Source organism: Chrysemys picta, chromosome 6 (genome assembly GCF_011386835.1).
Source record: "Chrysemys picta bellii isolate R12L10 chromosome 6, ASM1138683v2, whole genome shotgun sequence".
Lineage (NCBI taxonomy): Eukaryota > Metazoa > Chordata > Testudines > Emydidae > Chrysemys > Chrysemys picta.
The window spans coordinates 40,943,946-40,962,591 of NC_088796.1; the positions used below are offsets into that span (position 1 = coordinate 40,943,946).

General features: G+C 41.0%; 1 protein-coding gene across 3 annotated transcripts in view; it reads right to left on the bottom strand.

The window, feature by feature from the left end:
• ADAMTS6 (ADAM metallopeptidase with thrombospondin type 1 motif 6) overlaps positions 1 to 18,646 on the bottom strand; it is a 303,817-nt gene that overhangs the window by 161,019 nt on the left and 124,152 nt on the right. For all 3 annotated transcript variants that reach the window (XM_042841735.2, XM_024107369.3, XM_042841736.2), the window contains exon 9: positions 15,690 to 15,795. In XM_042841735.2, the coding sequence (XP_042697669.2) occupies positions 15,690 to 15,795 (106 nt within the window). The remainder of the gene's footprint in view (positions 1 to 15,689; positions 15,796 to 18,646) is intronic.

Consider the following 18,646-nt stretch of genomic DNA (forward strand, 5'->3'; position numbering starts at 1 on the left):
CCTCCAAATTCCTTCAGCTCCACTTCTATTACCCCTGCCTCCACAACAGGGAACCTCCCATTTTAACAGGCCCTCGTGAGAATAGGGATGGGGTGAAGGTTGGGAGGAGAGGGGGAGTCAGATTGGATGGGGTATCTGGTGTGAATTATTTCTAATATCTATCTACCCATAGTTATAGCACTCCGGTTGCAGAAACAACACAAGCAGTCATCAAATGGGGTAAAGAATAGTCCAGATTTGGTTTGCAGGTCTCAGACCTTATGTCAAACCTGAGGATGAAGGTCCAGCACAGATGTTGACACTGAGATGTGTTTGCCTTTTACTTGAGGCTTAAACACTTTCCTCCTTTGCTGCCAATGTTATTCAGCAGACTGTTGTTGATGGTAGAGGATCTCTGAGAAAATAAAGACTAGGAAGATGAAGATGCATATTGTTGTCACTGATACCTGAACACAGCTACCTAGTCCTTCTCCTAGGTTGCTGATATACTCACAAAGATCTGGGTGCAGATCTAGTGACTGTCACTTCTTCAAGAACCTCATTTTACTGCTAAATACACCATCCCCTTTAAAGGGAAACTCCTCCACTTTAGTGTTTCTCTCTGAAGGTAGTCCATATGATCTACAACAAGTCCAGCGGAGGGCAACAAAAATGATTAGGGGTCTGGAGCACATGACTTATGAGGAGAGGCTGAGGGAACTGGGATTGTTTAGTCTCCAGAAGAGAAGAATGAGGGGGGATTTGATAGCAGCCTTCAACTACCTGAAGGGGGGTTCCAAAGAGGATGGAGCTCAGCTGTTCTCAGTGGTGGTAGATGACAGAACAAGGAGCAATGGTCTCAAGTTGCAGTGGGGGAGGTCCAGGTTGGATATCAGGAAAAACTATTTCACTAGGAGGGTGGTGAAACACTGGAATGCATTACCTAGGGAGGTGGTGGAGTCTCCTTCCTTGGAGGTTTTTAAGGCCTGGCTTGACAAAGCCCTGGCTGGGATGATTTAGCTGGGAATTGGTCCTGCTTTGAGCAGGGGGTTGGACTAGATGACCTCTTGAGGTCCCTTCCAACTCTGAGATTCTATGATTCTATGATTCTAGGAGAAACATCCAAGGAATCAAACGTTACTCTTAGACTGTGTTTTGCAACAATCTTTAGACATGAGGGCATTGGCTAAATTTCTTGGAACCTCTGAGATGGATTTTGCAAATACCATCTTTTCCCAAAGACAGTATTGGTTGCATGCAATTACAGTCTGGTAATCTGACATTCTTACACCCAATGTTTCAGGTTAAAATACCTTTTTCCCCTAAAATGTCCATTTTCTTGCTTTCTTTATCAGAAGGTGTAGACTACATCAAGCCACCCTAAGACCTGTGGGATACAGCTTCAGCCAAATGCAAGTTCAGAACTGGATGACTATGAAAAAAGAAGGGAAAACCCTAATGCAGTAATTGGCAGCTACCTTTTTCAACACTGCCTGAACAGACGTGGAAGTGAACCGTATTATTGCTTTTGCTGGCTGCCAGAGCCTATCTAAAACTGGCAGTGTAATTCTATGCTGGGATGGAGAGTCAAGAATGTTGAAGATGATGAGAAGTCTCCTCTACTATCACAGAGGGGATTTTCAAAGTAGTTGCCATTCTCTTAACTACTTCATGAAATAATACTGCACCCTCTGATGGGGAACACACAGTTGTAATCCCTACACTCTCACCTGGAGAGGTTTTACTCTTCCAGTTGAGGGTTCATTTGTTGGTATTCTTCAGGCACCCGAGGCGCCTCTTCTTCCAAAAGTGTGTCTTTTGTCCAAGGGGAGGCCAAACTGTGCAGGATGAGGACTGGAATCTACCAGGGTCTCCATAGGACTGATGGGAGGCCACTGGAAGCTTAAATAAGTGTTTAGACTTATATTGTTTCCTATGTTTTCTTTGTATTGATTTTATCCTAAAATAAATGTTCTCTGCTTTGAAAGAGCTGTTTCGTTTCTTGTAACCACAGGCATATATTGCACATAGCCCTTGGATAGAAAGCAAATATCAGGTGCTGGACTTTAATCACAGTAAAGAAAAAGAGGGATGCAGCCTAAAAACTCAGTCAGAAGGAAGAGGGACCTGGATTCTGGCCCAGAGAGAGGTGATGTCTAGAGGCTTAAGACCTAAGGGTGCATTACTTGAACAGGCCGAGGCGGAGGAGGGTCAAGGGTGCAGTTACCCCCAAAACTGTGACAGTCCCTTCTGCAGAAGTGTCTGCTGCTGGCTCTCTCTGGAAGTATCAAAGGCTGAAGCTAATCTATGTTCACTCATGGATCAGGAGATGTACCAGTTCTGGAGGGCTTGGTTTCACAGCCTGATGCAGAAGTAGAGCTTGAAGTCTATTTTGCTACTCTTTCTGTGCTCTCAGGTAAAAGTACTGCAGATTGAGCACCCTGAGGGAGTGTCCCTTCCTGAGGCAGGCGAGGCATCTTGTATGAACATCTAAAGCTGGAAAGACTGCTGGGCAGGAGGCAAATTTCTTAAATACTCAGCGTCTTGAACTTCCAATCCACCGTCAGATCCCAATAGCAGAACTAAAGTCTTAACTTCAAATAAATACTCAGAAAAAATAAAATAAATAAATAAAAAGAAATAAAACCCAACACTAAAAGCTAAAATCTACCTTGCAAAAGTAATAGACATTATTCAAGCTAAGAATCTGGGCCAAAGACCCAAATACAGTTCCTGATCCAGCACCTACGGCAGTTGAAAGGAATTGATGTGGCCAAGACATGCTCCCTTTTATAGCTTCATCTTCAGAATCTTCAGGAGCAGTGAGGGGAAGGGATGGGGGCACAAGAGTGCTCCAACAGGTTCTGCTATCAAAAAGTTCCACTGTAGAATCAGCACCACTGGTGCATTTTATGGGGGAATATGCAGAGGACAGTAAAAGAAGAACAGATGTTTTCAAATTAGATACAGATTCAAGACAACTAAAGAGAATCTTTAATCTAATTCACTCTTTGTTCTTAAGCAATCTGGATGTAAAACACCGTCAATTCATTATTATTAACATCATTGTTTGTATTAAACAAGTTACACTTTGTTTTTCATAAACTTTCTGTCGCATCATTCTTCACTGTAAAGTTTTAAAATACATTGTGCTTGTTCCAGTATTGTACAAACAGAATAATTAAAAATTTCAAAAATATAACGTACTTTCTATAACTGAGAAATATCATATTAACATTATTTAGGATAACTGAATTCTACTTAAGGACTAAGTTGAAAAAAAATCAAGGGATTACTAAAATCTAAATTATTATTATTTTAAAATGTAAATTGGACTCTAAATTATGTCTTTTCGTAGTGACAATGAAAAATTTGCAAGGAGAGGGAGGGAGAAAAAGGGGAATGAATAATCATTAATTAATAATCTGTTCCAATTAGGAAAAAAAGTGTGAACACCAGTATGGAGTACTAGGATCTCTTCTACCTGTCAGCTCAGTCAACAAGACTTCTATGACCATATCCAGCAAAGTTGTTTATATCAGTGGTTCTCAACCTTTCCAGACTACTGTACCCCTTTCAGGAGTCTGATTTGTGTTGTGTACCCCAAGTTTCACCTCAGGTAAAAATTACTTGCTTTCAAAATCAGACAAAAATACAAAAATGTCACAGCACACTATTCCTGAAAAATTGCTTACTTTCTCATTTTTATCATATAATTATAAAATAAATCAATTGGAATATAAATATTATACTTACATTTCAGTGTATAGTATATAGAGCAATATAAACAAATCATTCTCTGAATGAAATGTTAGTTTGTACTGACTTAGTGTTTTTTTACGCAGCCTGTTGTAAAACTAGGCAAATATCTAGATGAGTTGGTGTACCGCCTGGGAGACCTCTGCATACCCCCAGGTGTACACATACCCCTGGTTGAGAACCACTAGTTTATACGTTATTTTTATGCCAGCTAATAGAATAATTATTTGTAAACTGGTGTGATGTTATAAATGGTAATCTCTTTGAAGCAGGATCCATCTTCATTTTTTATTCGTTTATAGCAATATATTGTCAGCACTTGGTTTTTAACATACTCTCCATATCATGATTTAGAGTAGACAGTGTCCTCCCCATTATATTTATGTAGAATTAATGACAGCTATCCATGTGAATTTGATGTAATACATGCCTCTTGGTCAACTTAACTTATACTCTTCACTGTATACCACAATACAACCTTACTCTCAAAATAAAATGCATATGTAACATATTCATTACATTCAAACATAACACTACATAATATTAATTTTCTTATATTTTATTTGTTGATGTCTTATGATCCAGAAGCAAATACCTACAAAGTCATTTCTAGTTTTCTACTTAGTAATATGTAATATTTGAACCTGCATATATCCTTTTGTCTGATAGTCAACATTTTTACTACCCTCATGTATTTCCAGAATATACTGTGAAGGTGTCAATAATGGCTCCATAGTTAAGGCTGAGTTGAATTTTTCACTTCTGACATTATGAAGAGAAGAAAAATCTAATATGATCTTAAAAATCACATTAATTTAATTTGTTACAACAAACATTGATATACATTAATCATAATTCTAGGGATGTTGCATGGTGTCTCTTCAGAGCAGAGTTAAGGTTGTTTGGGGTGCCTTCACTCGGCATTTTCATGCTTTAATATATTTGTATTTATTTTAAGTTTTACCTTAACTGTGAATTTCCTGGGTTTGTAATGCACATTTTGGGGTTTTACAACAGCTCTTAGACTAACAAGACGTATTGGAGCATAAGCTTTCGTGGGTGAATACTCACTTCGTCAGATGCATGCATGCATCTGACGAAGTGAGTATTCACCCACGAAAGCTTATGCTCCAATACATCTATTAGTCTATAAGGTGCCACAGGACTCTTTGTCGCTTTTTACAGATCCAGACTAACATGGCTATCCCTCTGATACAATATCTCTAATATTTTCCCTTAAATTACTATAGGTATTCTCAACTTCAACTCTCTTAACATAGTTTTTCTCTGAAATTTTAAAGTAAATGAACACAAACATAGTTGAACAATGCTTCTTTTTAATGCTCAATTAGGTGACCACTATATATATTGAGCATAATTCTGTGTTGTGCTACTTATGAAGCACTTTAAAATACAATCAAGTCTGTTTCACTGAAAAAAATGATAGCTCAGAAACATAAACTTTGCAACAGGGCAATGGCAAACTCTCATTCACATCTTAATGACATAGGGCAAAATTATCCTCCCAGATCTGCATTGTGGATAACTAGCCTGCACATATCTCACAAGTGGAACACCTAGTAAAGTCAGTGAAGGTGATGCACAAGGGAGTGTGAATATGCAATAGTGATCATCAGCACTGTGGGTCAGAGAAGTAAGCTTTGCCTTTAATCATGAAGCAAACTTCTGTGCTTAGATTTCCTTTGGAAATATGAAACCGGCATTCATGTTGCCCTGAATGTTACTATAACCTTTCTTTCCACCTCCATTTATTCAACTCTACTTATGCTTTTGTTAAGATCTGTGAAATGTTACTGCATTCCCTTTCCTTGAATATTTTAATGTATTTTAATGTAAGACTAATGATTTTGTATCTTATAATTCTAAAGTTTAAACTATATTTTCCACATATCACAAGATATTAATCTTATTTCACATCACAGAAACCAGAATTGTTTTTCTAGCCTCATGTTTATGACATTTAAGTCTATTTGGACAATTAATCATTAAAGCTAAAGTCCCAATGAAGTTTTTTTTATGTTAACATAAATTGTGAGTTTTTACAACTGCAATATAACATGAGGTAGACACAAGACATAATAAAGGAAATCACCATTTCTTGAACTCCAAAAGAAATATAGAAATGAATATATTGTTATTTAATGATTGTTTTATATGATTTTTCCAGTTAATTCAGTGCCTCTTTAAGGTGAAGTGATTATTCTATATGCAACAGGGCAAGAAACTATTGCTTGGGCTAAGTGGAACACTGGAATTCCAGTGGAGACTGTCTTAAAATGGCCTCATGGACTCTCAGTGGTTGGGCTGACCTTAGGGGCCAATTGTCTCTTAGCGGAGTTTCTCTTTCACACATGGATCGTTTAAACCATCACATACTGTTGAGCCAGTGATCCTGGTAACAGGACTTCAAATATCACCCATAGGTTTCATATGGTCTTTCAACCCTCCCCGTGATGGAGGACATGCTCTTTCATTCATAATTAGGTACTAACCCATCCATCATGGACTGCAAGGAACAGGTTTATTGGAGACCCAAGTGCCAGTTGGTGGTAGCTGGTGCTAGATGTGGTTTGGGCTGTGATATGCATGCCCCTATTCTTTTAGGTTGGAGTCTTCTATGCCATTTGTAACTCCATTCCCCTGTCATTATTCGAACATGCCTCCAACCAGCTTAAATTAACCGCTTTTTGCAGTGCCATACCTATATGCTCGTGGATGAGAAATGGATTTCCATAATTTAGGGCACTCTAGGGAATCTCTCAGTACCAGAGTTAAGGACCCATCATGCAGATGGGATTATGAGGAACAGGAATATAGTCCCACTGCTTCTGAAGAATTGAGGACAACTTGCTAAAATTCAGGAAAATGTCTCTAGGAGGACTGTTAAGGACAATGGATCAACATTGCTAGCCCATCAAACGGTATGTCTTCGGTGCAATTAGCACATCCTAGTGGTATTAGCTATTTCAAAACTGGGTGTGCATTAGCTGTTTTAAGTTCCATCTCCAAGAAACTCATCAATACATGTTCTCTCTCTCTCTCATTCCCTCCTTGCCCTCAGCAAGATGTGACTGCTGATATCCCACCTCCCTCCACTCACTCAAACCTCACTTTTTCCACATCTATCCAGCTGTTTTCTTTCCTTCCCTATTCTCTGACTTGGATACCTGGCTATTTTCTCTGATACTAACCCACCACCCTTATCCTTGGGGTTGTCAAATTCCACATTAACAATCTAGTTTATCTGCCTCTCATTTCCTCTCCTTCACATTCTCCAGCTCTCGACCAATCTGTCCATCAATTACCTTAACTGTTCTTTTGATCTTGTCTTCACTTGACATTTCTCTCTTCTTATCTTGTCTTTCAAACTTTGATTCCCTGTTCTCTGTTTACCACCTTATTTCCTTTAAAATGACTCGTTCTCTCTCTCCTCCAATCATTCACTCCTTTTGAGTATATCTAACACTGCAACTGGGAGGTGTAATTCCCAGCTCAGGTAGACATACATATGCCAGCTCTGATCCAGCAAGCACACTAAAACAGCAGTGCAGCCACAGCAGGTAGGGTTGGCCTTCTGAGTTCATTTCTAGGGTCTCAGACAGGCTTGCACTTGAGCAGTTAGCCTGAGCCACCACCCATACCACCATGGCCATGCTCCTATTTTTAGCAAGCTAGCTATTCCTGGGGGAATTCTGCGCCCCTGCAGGGTGCATAATTCATACCTTCTGCAGATTTCTTGGCTCCCCCACAGAAACATGGGGGAGTCAAGAAATCTGTGGGGAACACACACCCCTTCCTCAGCAGCCTGGGCACGACTTCTGGGAGCAGCAGGCAGCAGAGAGCAGATCACCACGGGGGGGGGGGGGGTGAGGATGTAGGCTGGGCATGCATCCGTGGAGAGATGTTAAGCGGGTGGGGCTGGGCGCGTGTCTGCATGCAAACAAGTGAGAGAGACTCACTCTGTCCCTGTCACTTGCTGTTGCTGCATTCCAGGCTTGGAGGTGTAGGGCTGTGTGAAACAGACTCTGTCCCTGAGGCAGAGCAGAAATGTAACAACTAAGCAGGCAGGCTGCTAATGTTCCTATTGTTAGTTAATTGTTCCCATTCTTAGTCAATTAAGGCTCTTTTACCTTGCCAGAGTGGTGTAAAGGAGCCTTATTGTAAATGACAGTAACAGAATCATCAGCTAGGAAGGTCTATGTCAGGGGTCGGCAACCTTTCAGAAGCGGTGTGCTGAGTCTTCATTTATTCACTCTAATTTAAGGTTTCACGTGCCAGTAATACATTTTAACATTTTTAGAAGGTCTCTTTCTATAAGTCTATATTATATAACTAAACTATTGTATGTAAAGTAAACAAGGTTTTCAAAATGTTTAAGAAGCGTCATTTAAAATTAAATTAAAATGCTGATCTTACGCCACCAGCCTACTCAGCTCGCTGACAGCCTGGGGTTCTGTCACCTAGGCCAGCAGTGGGCTGAGTAGGGCCTGCGGCCAGGACCCCAGACCTGGGGGTGGGTGTTTCAGGGGTCAGGGCAGAGGGATGGGACTGTGGGGGTGCAGGGCAGAAGGCTGGGTGTGTGTTGGGGCGTGGGGAGTTCAGGGCAGAGGGCTGGGGGCATGGGGGTGCAGGGCAGAAGGCTGAGTGTGTGGGGGGGTTCAGGGCAGAGGAATGGGGCTGTGGGGGTGCAGGGCAGAAGGCTGGGTGTGTGTTGGGGTGGGGGCGTTCAGGGCAGAGGAATGGGGCTGTGGCAGTGCAGGGCAGAAGCCTGGGTGTGTGTTGGGATGTGGGGGGTTCAGGGCAGAGGGCTGGGGGTATGGGGGTGCAGGGCAGAAGGCTGAGTGTGTGTGGGGGTTCAGGGCAGAGGAATGGGGCTGTGGGGGTGCAGGGCAGAAGGCTGGGTGTGTGTTGGGGTGGGGGCGTTCAGGGCAGAGGAATGGGGCTGTGGCGGTGCAGGGCAGAAGGCTGGGTGTGTGTTGGGGTGTGGGGGGTTCAGGGCAGAGGGCTGAGGGTATGGGGGTGCAGGGCAGAAGGCTGGGTGTTGGGAGGAGGTCAGAGCAGAGGGCTGGGGGAGGTGTGGGGGTGCAGGGCAGAAGGCTGGGGGTGTGTGGAGGTGCAGGGCAGAAGGCTGGGGTGCTCGGCTCGTGGGGGTGCTCCCAGCCCCCTGCCCTGAGCGGCTCATGGCAGGGGGTTGGGAGGGATATGCCCTGTTCCACCCCCTTCCCCCAGGCTCCATCCCTACCTCTCTCTGCCTCCTCTATGGAGCTGTGTGCACACTGCCACTCTTCCCCCGCCCCCTCGCTAGGGCCATCAACTGATTGGCCAGGGACGGAGAGGAGGCAGGGCAGGGACGCACCACTCAGGGGGAAGAAGCGGGGGAGGAGGGAAATTTGGCTGCTGCAGAACCAAGCTTCTGTCTCCTGCCCCCGCAGAGGAGAGCAGTGGGCGGGGGGGCTGAGTGGGGCGGGGGGGCTGAGTGGGGCTGGGGGCCAGGACCGCATCAGGGGAGCTGCGTGCCACTCAAAATCGGCTCACGTGCCGTGTTTGGCACGCGTGCCGTAGGTTGCCGACCCCTGGTCTATGTGCTTTCTCGCTTTTTTCCTGTGCCAGAGAACCACAATGGGGTTACATTACAGCTCAGGATCTATTTTTCTTATCCATTTAAAAAAAATGCAGGATGATGATTAGCAAAACTGTATGACTTTCGTGTGTGAAAGTCTGAGCAATTTAAAGCGACATTCTACTTTACAGAATACCAAACACCAAAATAAAAGTAATATAATTTAAATGAAAATCCAGGATTATAACTGGAATGCAGGGTATTGCGTACCAAGTATTTGTAACTTAACTTTCACGTGTTTAGGAAATACTGAACAGTTATTGTGATTTTTTTTCTGTATGGTAGTTTAAAGAAATTACCAAAATAAGTGAAACTGGTGTGATTATATTGCATTATTTTGACAAATAAAATACGCATAATGTTGCAAAATTTTGGATTTTTTGGCGCAGAATTCCCCCATAAGTAATGCTAGCTCAATCACAACTAGTGCATGTACGTAGGGTGACCAAACAGCAAAAGTGAAAAATCGGGACGGGGTGGGGAGGGGTAATAGGAGCCTATATAAGAAAAAGACCCAAAAATCGGGACTGTCCCTATAAAATTGGGACATCTGGTCACCCTACATGTACATCCACCAGAGCTGGGAATTATACCTCCCCGCTGCAGTGTAGATGTATCTTTTGTGACCTCAGCTCCATCAATCCACTGATTTCTCTGCTACTCTCAGCTCCCTCCTATATTCCCTTCTGTTGATTCCATAGTCTTCCTTTAATCCCAACTTCTCTTCCACACTTGTTTCCTTTCTTTTCCCCAGTAGTCCCATACTCTCACTCTCTTCTCATATCCATTTCCTCCACTTCTGCTCCTGAGCTACTGAAAGACTTTGTATAAAATCTAGAAACCATCCAAACATCTTCCACTACACATTCATCTTGCCTTCCTTCTACTCCATTATCTTTCTCACTCTATGCCAACGACTCCCCAGTCTACCTTTCTATGCCAGACCTTTCCTCTTTTGTACAGTCTCACATCTCTGTCTTTACAACATCTGACATTAGATGTCCAACAGGCAACTCAAATTCAACATGACAAATGCTGAATTTTGCTTCTCTTGTGATGAAAGGGAGGGACATGCTAGCCATGCTACATTTATGTTACTCAGGAAAGAAAAACAAATCCCTTCCAATCTCCGTGTTGTCTATGTCCATAGTGAAGAATCTAGGTTTGGCTTTCAGGATTCCAGAATTAGCAACTCAGGGGTGTTTCTAATGGGGTTTGGTAGGAACTGGTGATAAACTCAACGCTATTCAACATTTTCATCAATCATCTGGAAGTAAATATAAAATCACGAGTGATAATTTGCAGATGACACAAAGATTGGTGGAGTGATAAATAATGATCAAGACAGGACAGTCATACAGAGCAATCTGGATTGCTTGGTAAACTGGGCCCACTAAAACAAAATGCATTTTATTACAGTGAAATGGAAACGTAGACATTTAGGAACAAGAAATGCAGGTCATATCTACATAACAGGGGACTGTATCCTGGAAAGCAGTGATTCTGAAAAGGTGGAGAGGGTGCACAAATATGATTAGAGGGTTGGGAAAAATGCATTACAGTGAGAAACCTAAAGAGCTCTGTTTAATTTATCAAACAGAAGATTGAGAGGTGACATTGATTACAGTGTACAAGTACCTTCATAGGGAGAAAATACCAGATACTAAAGGAATCTTTAATCTAGCAGAGACAGGCATAGCAAGGACAATGGCTAGAAACTGAAACCAGACAAATTCAAATTAGAAATTAGGCACATTAGGCTTGACAAAGCCCTGGCTGGGATGATTTAGCTGGGAATTGGTCCTGCTTTGAGCAGGGGGTTGGACTAGATGACCTCTTGAGGTCCCTTCCAACTCTGATATTCTATGATTCTATGATTCTATGACATACTTTCAGGGCCGTCCCTAGCTATTCTGGGGCCCTATGCAGTCCCCCACCCCCCCACGGGGGGGATGGATGGACAGGCCTCCACGGGAGTGAGGGGGCTGGCTTGGGGGCCAGGGGCCTGCACTTCCCACCGCCAGTGAGTGCAGGCCCGGCCCTGCTGCAGTCCTCAGGGGCAGGAAGGGCCTGGCTGGGGCAGAGCGAGGCGGAAGAGGGCAGGGGCTTTGGGGAAGTGGGGACGGGGCTGGGGCGGAGTGAGGTGGGAAGAGGTGGGGCAGGAGCTGGAGCAGTATGCAGTTGTGCAAGGGCACCAGGAAATTTGGTGTCCCAAGTTTCCTGGTGCCCTACGTAGCTGCATACTTTGCATATGGGTAAGAACGGCCCTGCATACTTTTAACAGTAAGGGTGATTAACTACTGAAACAACTACCAAGGGAGGTAGTGGATTTTCCATCTCTTGATGTCTTCAAATCAAGACTGAATACCCTTCTGGAAGATATGCTTTAGCAAACCACGAGTTATTGGACTCAATACAGGGAGGGATATATGGGTGAAAGTTAATGGCCTATAATATGCAGGATGTCAGATTAGAAGATCTAATGGTCCCTTCTCACCATAAACTCTATGAATCTATGAAACCTGTTGAGTCACACTTCTTTCAATGATATCTTAGAAGTCATATTTCAGAGAAAGTATGTACAAGTCAGCAAAATATGTACAATTACATTACAATTTACATATAAACACAGCAGTTTATTTCATTCTTTGCTACTCTCTCTTCTCCTCAGTTCCACAGTTTTCACAACTTCTGTATGCCATGGCTACTATATAACTAATAAAAACACAGTATTTCAGAGTGAATTCTTTCCTTTTTAATTTAATTCAGTTTTTTGTTATATTATGTACTCAGTCTAGACATGTCACTTAAATATAGTTATATGCTTCAATTTTCCATTTAAAAAGGAAGCCAATTCCCAATTTCCCATGTAGTTATGAATAGTAAAGTGATCATCATGGCACAATCAAAGAAAACAGTTAAGAATGTTCTTTGATATAGTTAACTTACTCATGCATTCAAGTACCCTCAAGTACACTCAGTATCAAGCTCTATCCAATTTGAAAATAAGGAGAAATAGGTGGAGAGGAAATTTGCACTTTCTTATAATTTAGTCACAAAACCTTTTGGGTGGAAGGTAGGATGATGGCTAGATGGCTCAAAATATTAGAACAGGTGCCACTAACTACTCTTTATAGACCAACTTTTTTCTCCATACATTCCTCCTGGTCTTCACTGTAACTAGCTTTACTCCATGCATTAAACAGCATTTCTCAAATACAACCACTGTGGCCGCATGTGGCCATCAGGGACTTTTCTTGTGGCCACAGCCTCCAGGCCTTAATTTGTCCCCAGGTTTCCCAGGGCTGAGTAAGTCTGCTGTGAAAAGTGATACTTGTATGTTTGTTAATATCACTTTTCACAACAGACTTACTAGCTAGCAATAAATAAATTACAATGATTTGGACGTGTATATGTGCATATTTATTTGTTTTTTCCTAAAGCTAATTAAGTATTTTAGGAAAAAGTGTGAGACCAGCCACCAGCAAGAGTTGGTGGCTGCACTCTGAGGCCACCAAAAAATTTGTCCTGAGAACCCCTGCATTAGAAAATAGGGGACAATGAAATTGGTGTCCACACACTTCTCAACACAAAGTTTGACAAACTCGGTCTATACTGGAGTATGAGGTGGGAACCTCCAGTAAGGACCAATTCAGAGTTTTTTTAAAAGAGACGTTAAGTATAAAGAAAGGAGACAGTGCCAAAAATGTATGAGTATGGGTAGTAGCAAACATAGCTGCAGTTCAAAGAAAAAAAGATGCTGTGACCACAAGACATGCAGGATGGCTGCATTATTGTTCCCAGATTCTAATCCATACCCAAACCATATGCAGAAATCACTGTCATCACACCAGCATCTCACACCACCATAGATATGAATGATTTACCATTTAAATTTACACTTGTGTAAATAACCTCTTTAAAACCTATACCGCATGATTTAACAGCACTACAATACATACTGTATGTATGTAGATGTATCACCTGAAGATCTTTTTCTATGTGAATAGAGTACACTAAGTTCACAGTAGGGTTGTATATAATTATAAAAGACGTTAATGAGTAAGAATTCCAGGGCTTTTAGTGAATCATAGAAGTTATTCCCTCATGAGTGGAAATATATTTTCCTTTACTCTATCACTTATGTAAATAATTACAGAAAGAGAAGGAAAGATATAAAGAGAGAATGAACTACATGTGTTTTAAATTAGTTTTTCTTACTTTTGATGCAGTTTTGAACAATTGGTTTTGGATTTGTAAAAAATGATCTATCTCAGTGTAAATGCCTGTAAAAATCAGCCTTTTTTCACAGATAAAATAAATGAGGTAATACTTGCCTAACAATTATCTTGCATGATAGGTGGGCTGGAATAAGTGTGTACTTCCAATTGCTGATTCTGTTCAGTAGATTGATAGTTTCCATTTTAGTCTGTACGGGAACTTTTAGCTGTTGCATCAGTTAATGACTGGAAAAACATGTCATCCATAACTCAGCATTGGTCAACCCATGTAAACAAGGAAGGAGACCTGATGAATCATAATAGGAGGTGCCTAGTCATTTTATATTCATCAGAGGTTACTGGTGATGCTTGTTTTTGAATGCAGACCTGAAACATTCCAAGATCAATCTTTAATCAAAGGTTATTGTTGTCCCAAAACATCATGTTCTTTCAAAATGATATATGGGTGCTTTGAAAATGCAAGTGATGTTATGACTATTGTGCATACTTCATGGTTAGTTCATTACTACAGCTGTACCAACAGTAAAAATTAAAATATTGTTTTAATCATAAAAACATAAGAATGGCCACACCGGGTCAGACCAATGGTCCATCTAGCCCAATATCCTGTCTTTCAGCAGTGGCCAGTGCCAGATGCTTCAGAGGGAATGAACAGAACATGATAATTATTGAGTGATCCAATCACTGTCATCTAGTCTCAGCTTCTGGCAGTCAGAGATTTAGGGACACCAGAGCATGGGGTTGCATCCCTGACCATTTTGGGTAATAGCCATTGATGGACCTAGCGTCCATTAACTTATCTGATTATTTTTTGAACCTAGTTATACTTTTGGCCTTCACATCCCTAGGCAGAGTTCCACAGGTTGACTCTGTACTGTGTGAAGAAATACTTCCTTATGTTTGTTTTAAATATGATGCCTATTAATTTCATTGGGGACCCCAGTTCCTGGATTATATGAAGGGGTAAATAACACTTCCTTATTCACTTTTTCCACATCATTCATGATTTTATAAACCTCTATCATATCCCCAGTCACTCATCTCTTTTCTAAACTGAACAGTCCAGGTCTTCTAAACCTCTCCTCATATGGAAGCTGTTCACTACCTCTAATCATTTTTGTTGCCTTCTCTGCACCTTTTTCAATTCTAATATAACTTTTTTGAGATGAGGTGACCAGCATTGCACACAGTAGTCAAGGTGTGGTGTACCATGGATGTGGCATGGTAGTGGCATTATGATATTTTTTGTCTTATTATCAATCCCTTTCTGAATGGCTCCAAAAATTGTTAGCTTTTTTGACTGCCACAGCACACTGAGTTGATGTTTTCAGAGAACTATCAACAATGACTCCAAGATCTCTTTCTTGAGTGGCAACAACTAATTTAGACTCTATCATTGTATATAAATAGTTGGGATTATGTTTTCCAGTGTGCATTACTTTGCATTTATCAACATTGAATTTCATCTGCCATTTTGTTGCCCAGATACCCAGTTTAGTGACTTTGTAACTCTTCACAGTCAGCTTTAGGCTCAACTATCTTGAGTAATTTTGTGTCAGCTACCAAATTTGCCATCTCACTGTTCATCTCTTTTTCCAGATCATTTATGAATATGTTGAACAGCAATGGTCCCAGTACAGATCAAAACAGAGTTAATTATGATTTTAAAAAATGAGAAATAATAATCTTTACCTTTTAACTGCTTTTGATGCACTAAGAGAGGTAGACAAAGGAAAGAGGGGAAAAAGACAATACCAAAACCAAATCTTAAAAAATATATATGAAACAAGGTAGGCAATTTGTGAGCCCAGCCTCAGAATCACATTAAATTGGGATCTGAAGTAGAAAAGTAAGCAATACAGACTTAATTCTAAAGTAGAAGTTCTTGGTAAAATACACCAAATAAAATGTATCACCACTCATCATGGATAATGTTATCTACAGCAACCAGAGGCACTAGAGGAAAGATGGTACTGCCAAAACGCAAGAGATCATGATAGTAATTATTACATTGTTATTTCAAAGGTGGTATAATCAAATTTATTATACATATTTTTAAACTCACTCACTTGTGACCAATCTCATGTGCAATGGTAAAAGCTGAACCTAGGCCAATGTCTTCATTAATGCTGCAGCTCCTTTCAGGCTCACACATTCCAGCCACAGAGGCCAAGCCTGAATAAACAGAAGGAGACACAAAGGGTCATGCCAAGGTGTTCATGTCTTAAAAGCCCTAGTTATAAATGGCTGGATTCTTTTTAATAACCTCCACACACAGAAGGAGCAGTTGGCAAAAGGTTAACTTTCTAGTCATTTTCAAAATCACTGGGGGGAATTTCTCTTTGCCGGCTAGACATTAATATTTTTTGAACTACAGTCAGTGCTGGAAAATGTCTAGACTAGGGGTTAGATTTATAAATTTTACTTCGGGTAACTTGGGACCACCTAGTAACTTGAGCCAGGAGAGGGAATTCAAGAAAGCATTTCTATTTTAACATTCTTGAGGCTGCAGAAAGTAAAATGTATCCACATTATTTTTCTAAAGAGATCTGTTTAAGTTTAGTGGGTTCCTAAAAACATACAAGAAACTTTTTTAGCTACAAAAAGCCCCAAGGGGTACTTTTTTTTTTGTATAAAAATAAAACTGAATGCATCAATAAAGGAAAGGAGACATGTTAATACAAAGCATTCACTTAAATATGGAAGGCTTTTCCATTTATCATTGTATTATAAGTACTTTTTAAAGATTCCTTAACGGGAAGAAAGCTACTGGCACTTACAGAATATAGCTCTGCTGTGTCATACACACTCTTCAGCATTAGAATATCACATAGAATATATACTATAGCCGAACGACTTTGCTGTCACTGGTGATGGACTCTAACCAGCAGCCTTACCTACGGTATTCTTTCCTGTGGTCTGTTATCTGGAAGAAGCATTAACAGCCTCTCCAAGGGAATCACCTGCCCTGCGAAATACAGTACTCCAAAACAGTGACTGGAAAAATAATTACTTTGCCATGGAAGGCAAGTTGTTACCTTTTATGAGAAAATGGTGCTAAATTATGCCCTTCTGCCTAAAATAAGTAGGAATGAGATGACTAGTAACCACTGGAAAGAGAGGATGAGGTGACTGGGGAGAGAGGATTAGTCATGAGAGAATTAAGAAAAATGTTTAACAAATTTTTGCAGTCTACTATCTGTTGCCAGTCTAATAATAATGTTCCACCTGCCTAAAATTCTCTTTTGTTTTAATTGGATGAGATATTCTTTACTTCCTGAATTTGAATGTAGTGTACCTAGCACTTCTATGACTGTCATGTTCCCCCACTGACGTGGCCACATTTCAAGGGTGTGTAAAGAGATCCCTATATGTTCAGTGTATAGAACTTGGTCCAGCAACCCTTACTCACAGGAATAATGGCCTGAGGATCAGGCTAATGATTTATAATTCTGTACAGTGCTTTTATGTTTGCAAAAAACAGTGGAGGCCAAATCCAGAACCCAGACCTGGCCCAAGATGCTGAGCCAGCTGCTCAGCAGATGTGTAAGAGAGGGAGGAGAAATCCTCCACTGAAGCCACATAGCAGCTGCACAGCCACTTTGGGTATGTCTACATTGCAATAAAACACCCGCAGCTTGCCCATGTCAGCTGACTCAGGTTCACAGGGCTGTAAAATTGTGGTGTAGACATTTGGTCTCGGGCTGGAGCCTGAGTTCTGGATCCCTGCCCTCTCACAGAGTCTCAGAGCTTGGGCTCCTACCCAGGCCCGAACATCTACACTGCAATTTTTCAGCCCCACAGTCTGAGCCCTTTGAACCCAAGTCAGCTAACATGGGCCAGACACAGCCATAGGTGGTTTATTGCAGTATAGAGATAACCTTGATGCAAGCTGCTTTTTCTACATAGCTCCTTATGCCAGAGATTGGAAGGGAAGAACTAGAAGATCTGTCTAGCAGCAGATCTTCTAGTCCCATTTCTCCCCAGGGCACCCAGGGTTCCTCCTACTCATTGTGCTTCTATCTATGGGGACTTCGTATATATGCTCTCATTAAGCACGTGCTTCACTCCAACTTCTTGAGGTCAATGGCACTTAAGCATTTCTTAAGTGTTTTGTTGACTTAGAGACATAGAGGATATTGTCCCTACTCCCACTACAGTTCCCACAATGCAAAGAAACTGCCATAGTTCTGTTGTCAAGATGCCCATTGCAGAAAAGGAGGAGGGGGGTCGTAATTGACTCTTTATGAACAAAAACATCAATTTAAAATTTGTTCACTTTCTATTTAGTAAAGTATGCAGCCAAGCCTGGCCTCCAATGTGCTGGTTTCAAGTGGAACAGAATTTGGCTCTATGCTGAAGTCTTATAAAATGAGGATTAGTGCACTAATAGTCAAATACATAAAATATGTTTTTCACTAAATGTTTCCTTTGATATTTTCCCCTTTTGAACACTTGCAGTGGCAATTCTGGGACATTAGTATGTCTTTGTAGTTTTGACATCTCTGTGCTGGCTTTAATTTAGAAATTTGTAGTCTGAAGGCATTTATGTTACACTAAAATATGTTATGCATATGGATTATGTTTACAGTGGGCCAGATTCCAACATCCTTTACTCACATTGACTACAGCTTAACTACACAAGTTTCCCTAGTGACTTCAATAGGACCACTTGTATAATAAGTTACTATTCAACATGAGTTAAGGTTATCAGAATCTGGTTCAGTGACAACAGTAACGGAGGAAACAGAAAAAAAAATACTATGGTTGACTCTGATCGGTGGAAGACCTACAAAATAATCACACACAAAATCAATAAGCCAAACTAGTCTGCAACTCAGAATTGGAGTGCTGATAGTTAATTACAAAGAAGAAGCTAATGGAATGATTTACGGTTGAAAAAGTGATTTGTTAGGTACATATTAGTCTCAGTCCATGCATGAAAGGCTCTTTAATAATAATTTCTGTCTTTAAAACACTAGTAAACTGCAATATTTATGATATATAACACACACCTTTGTGGTGA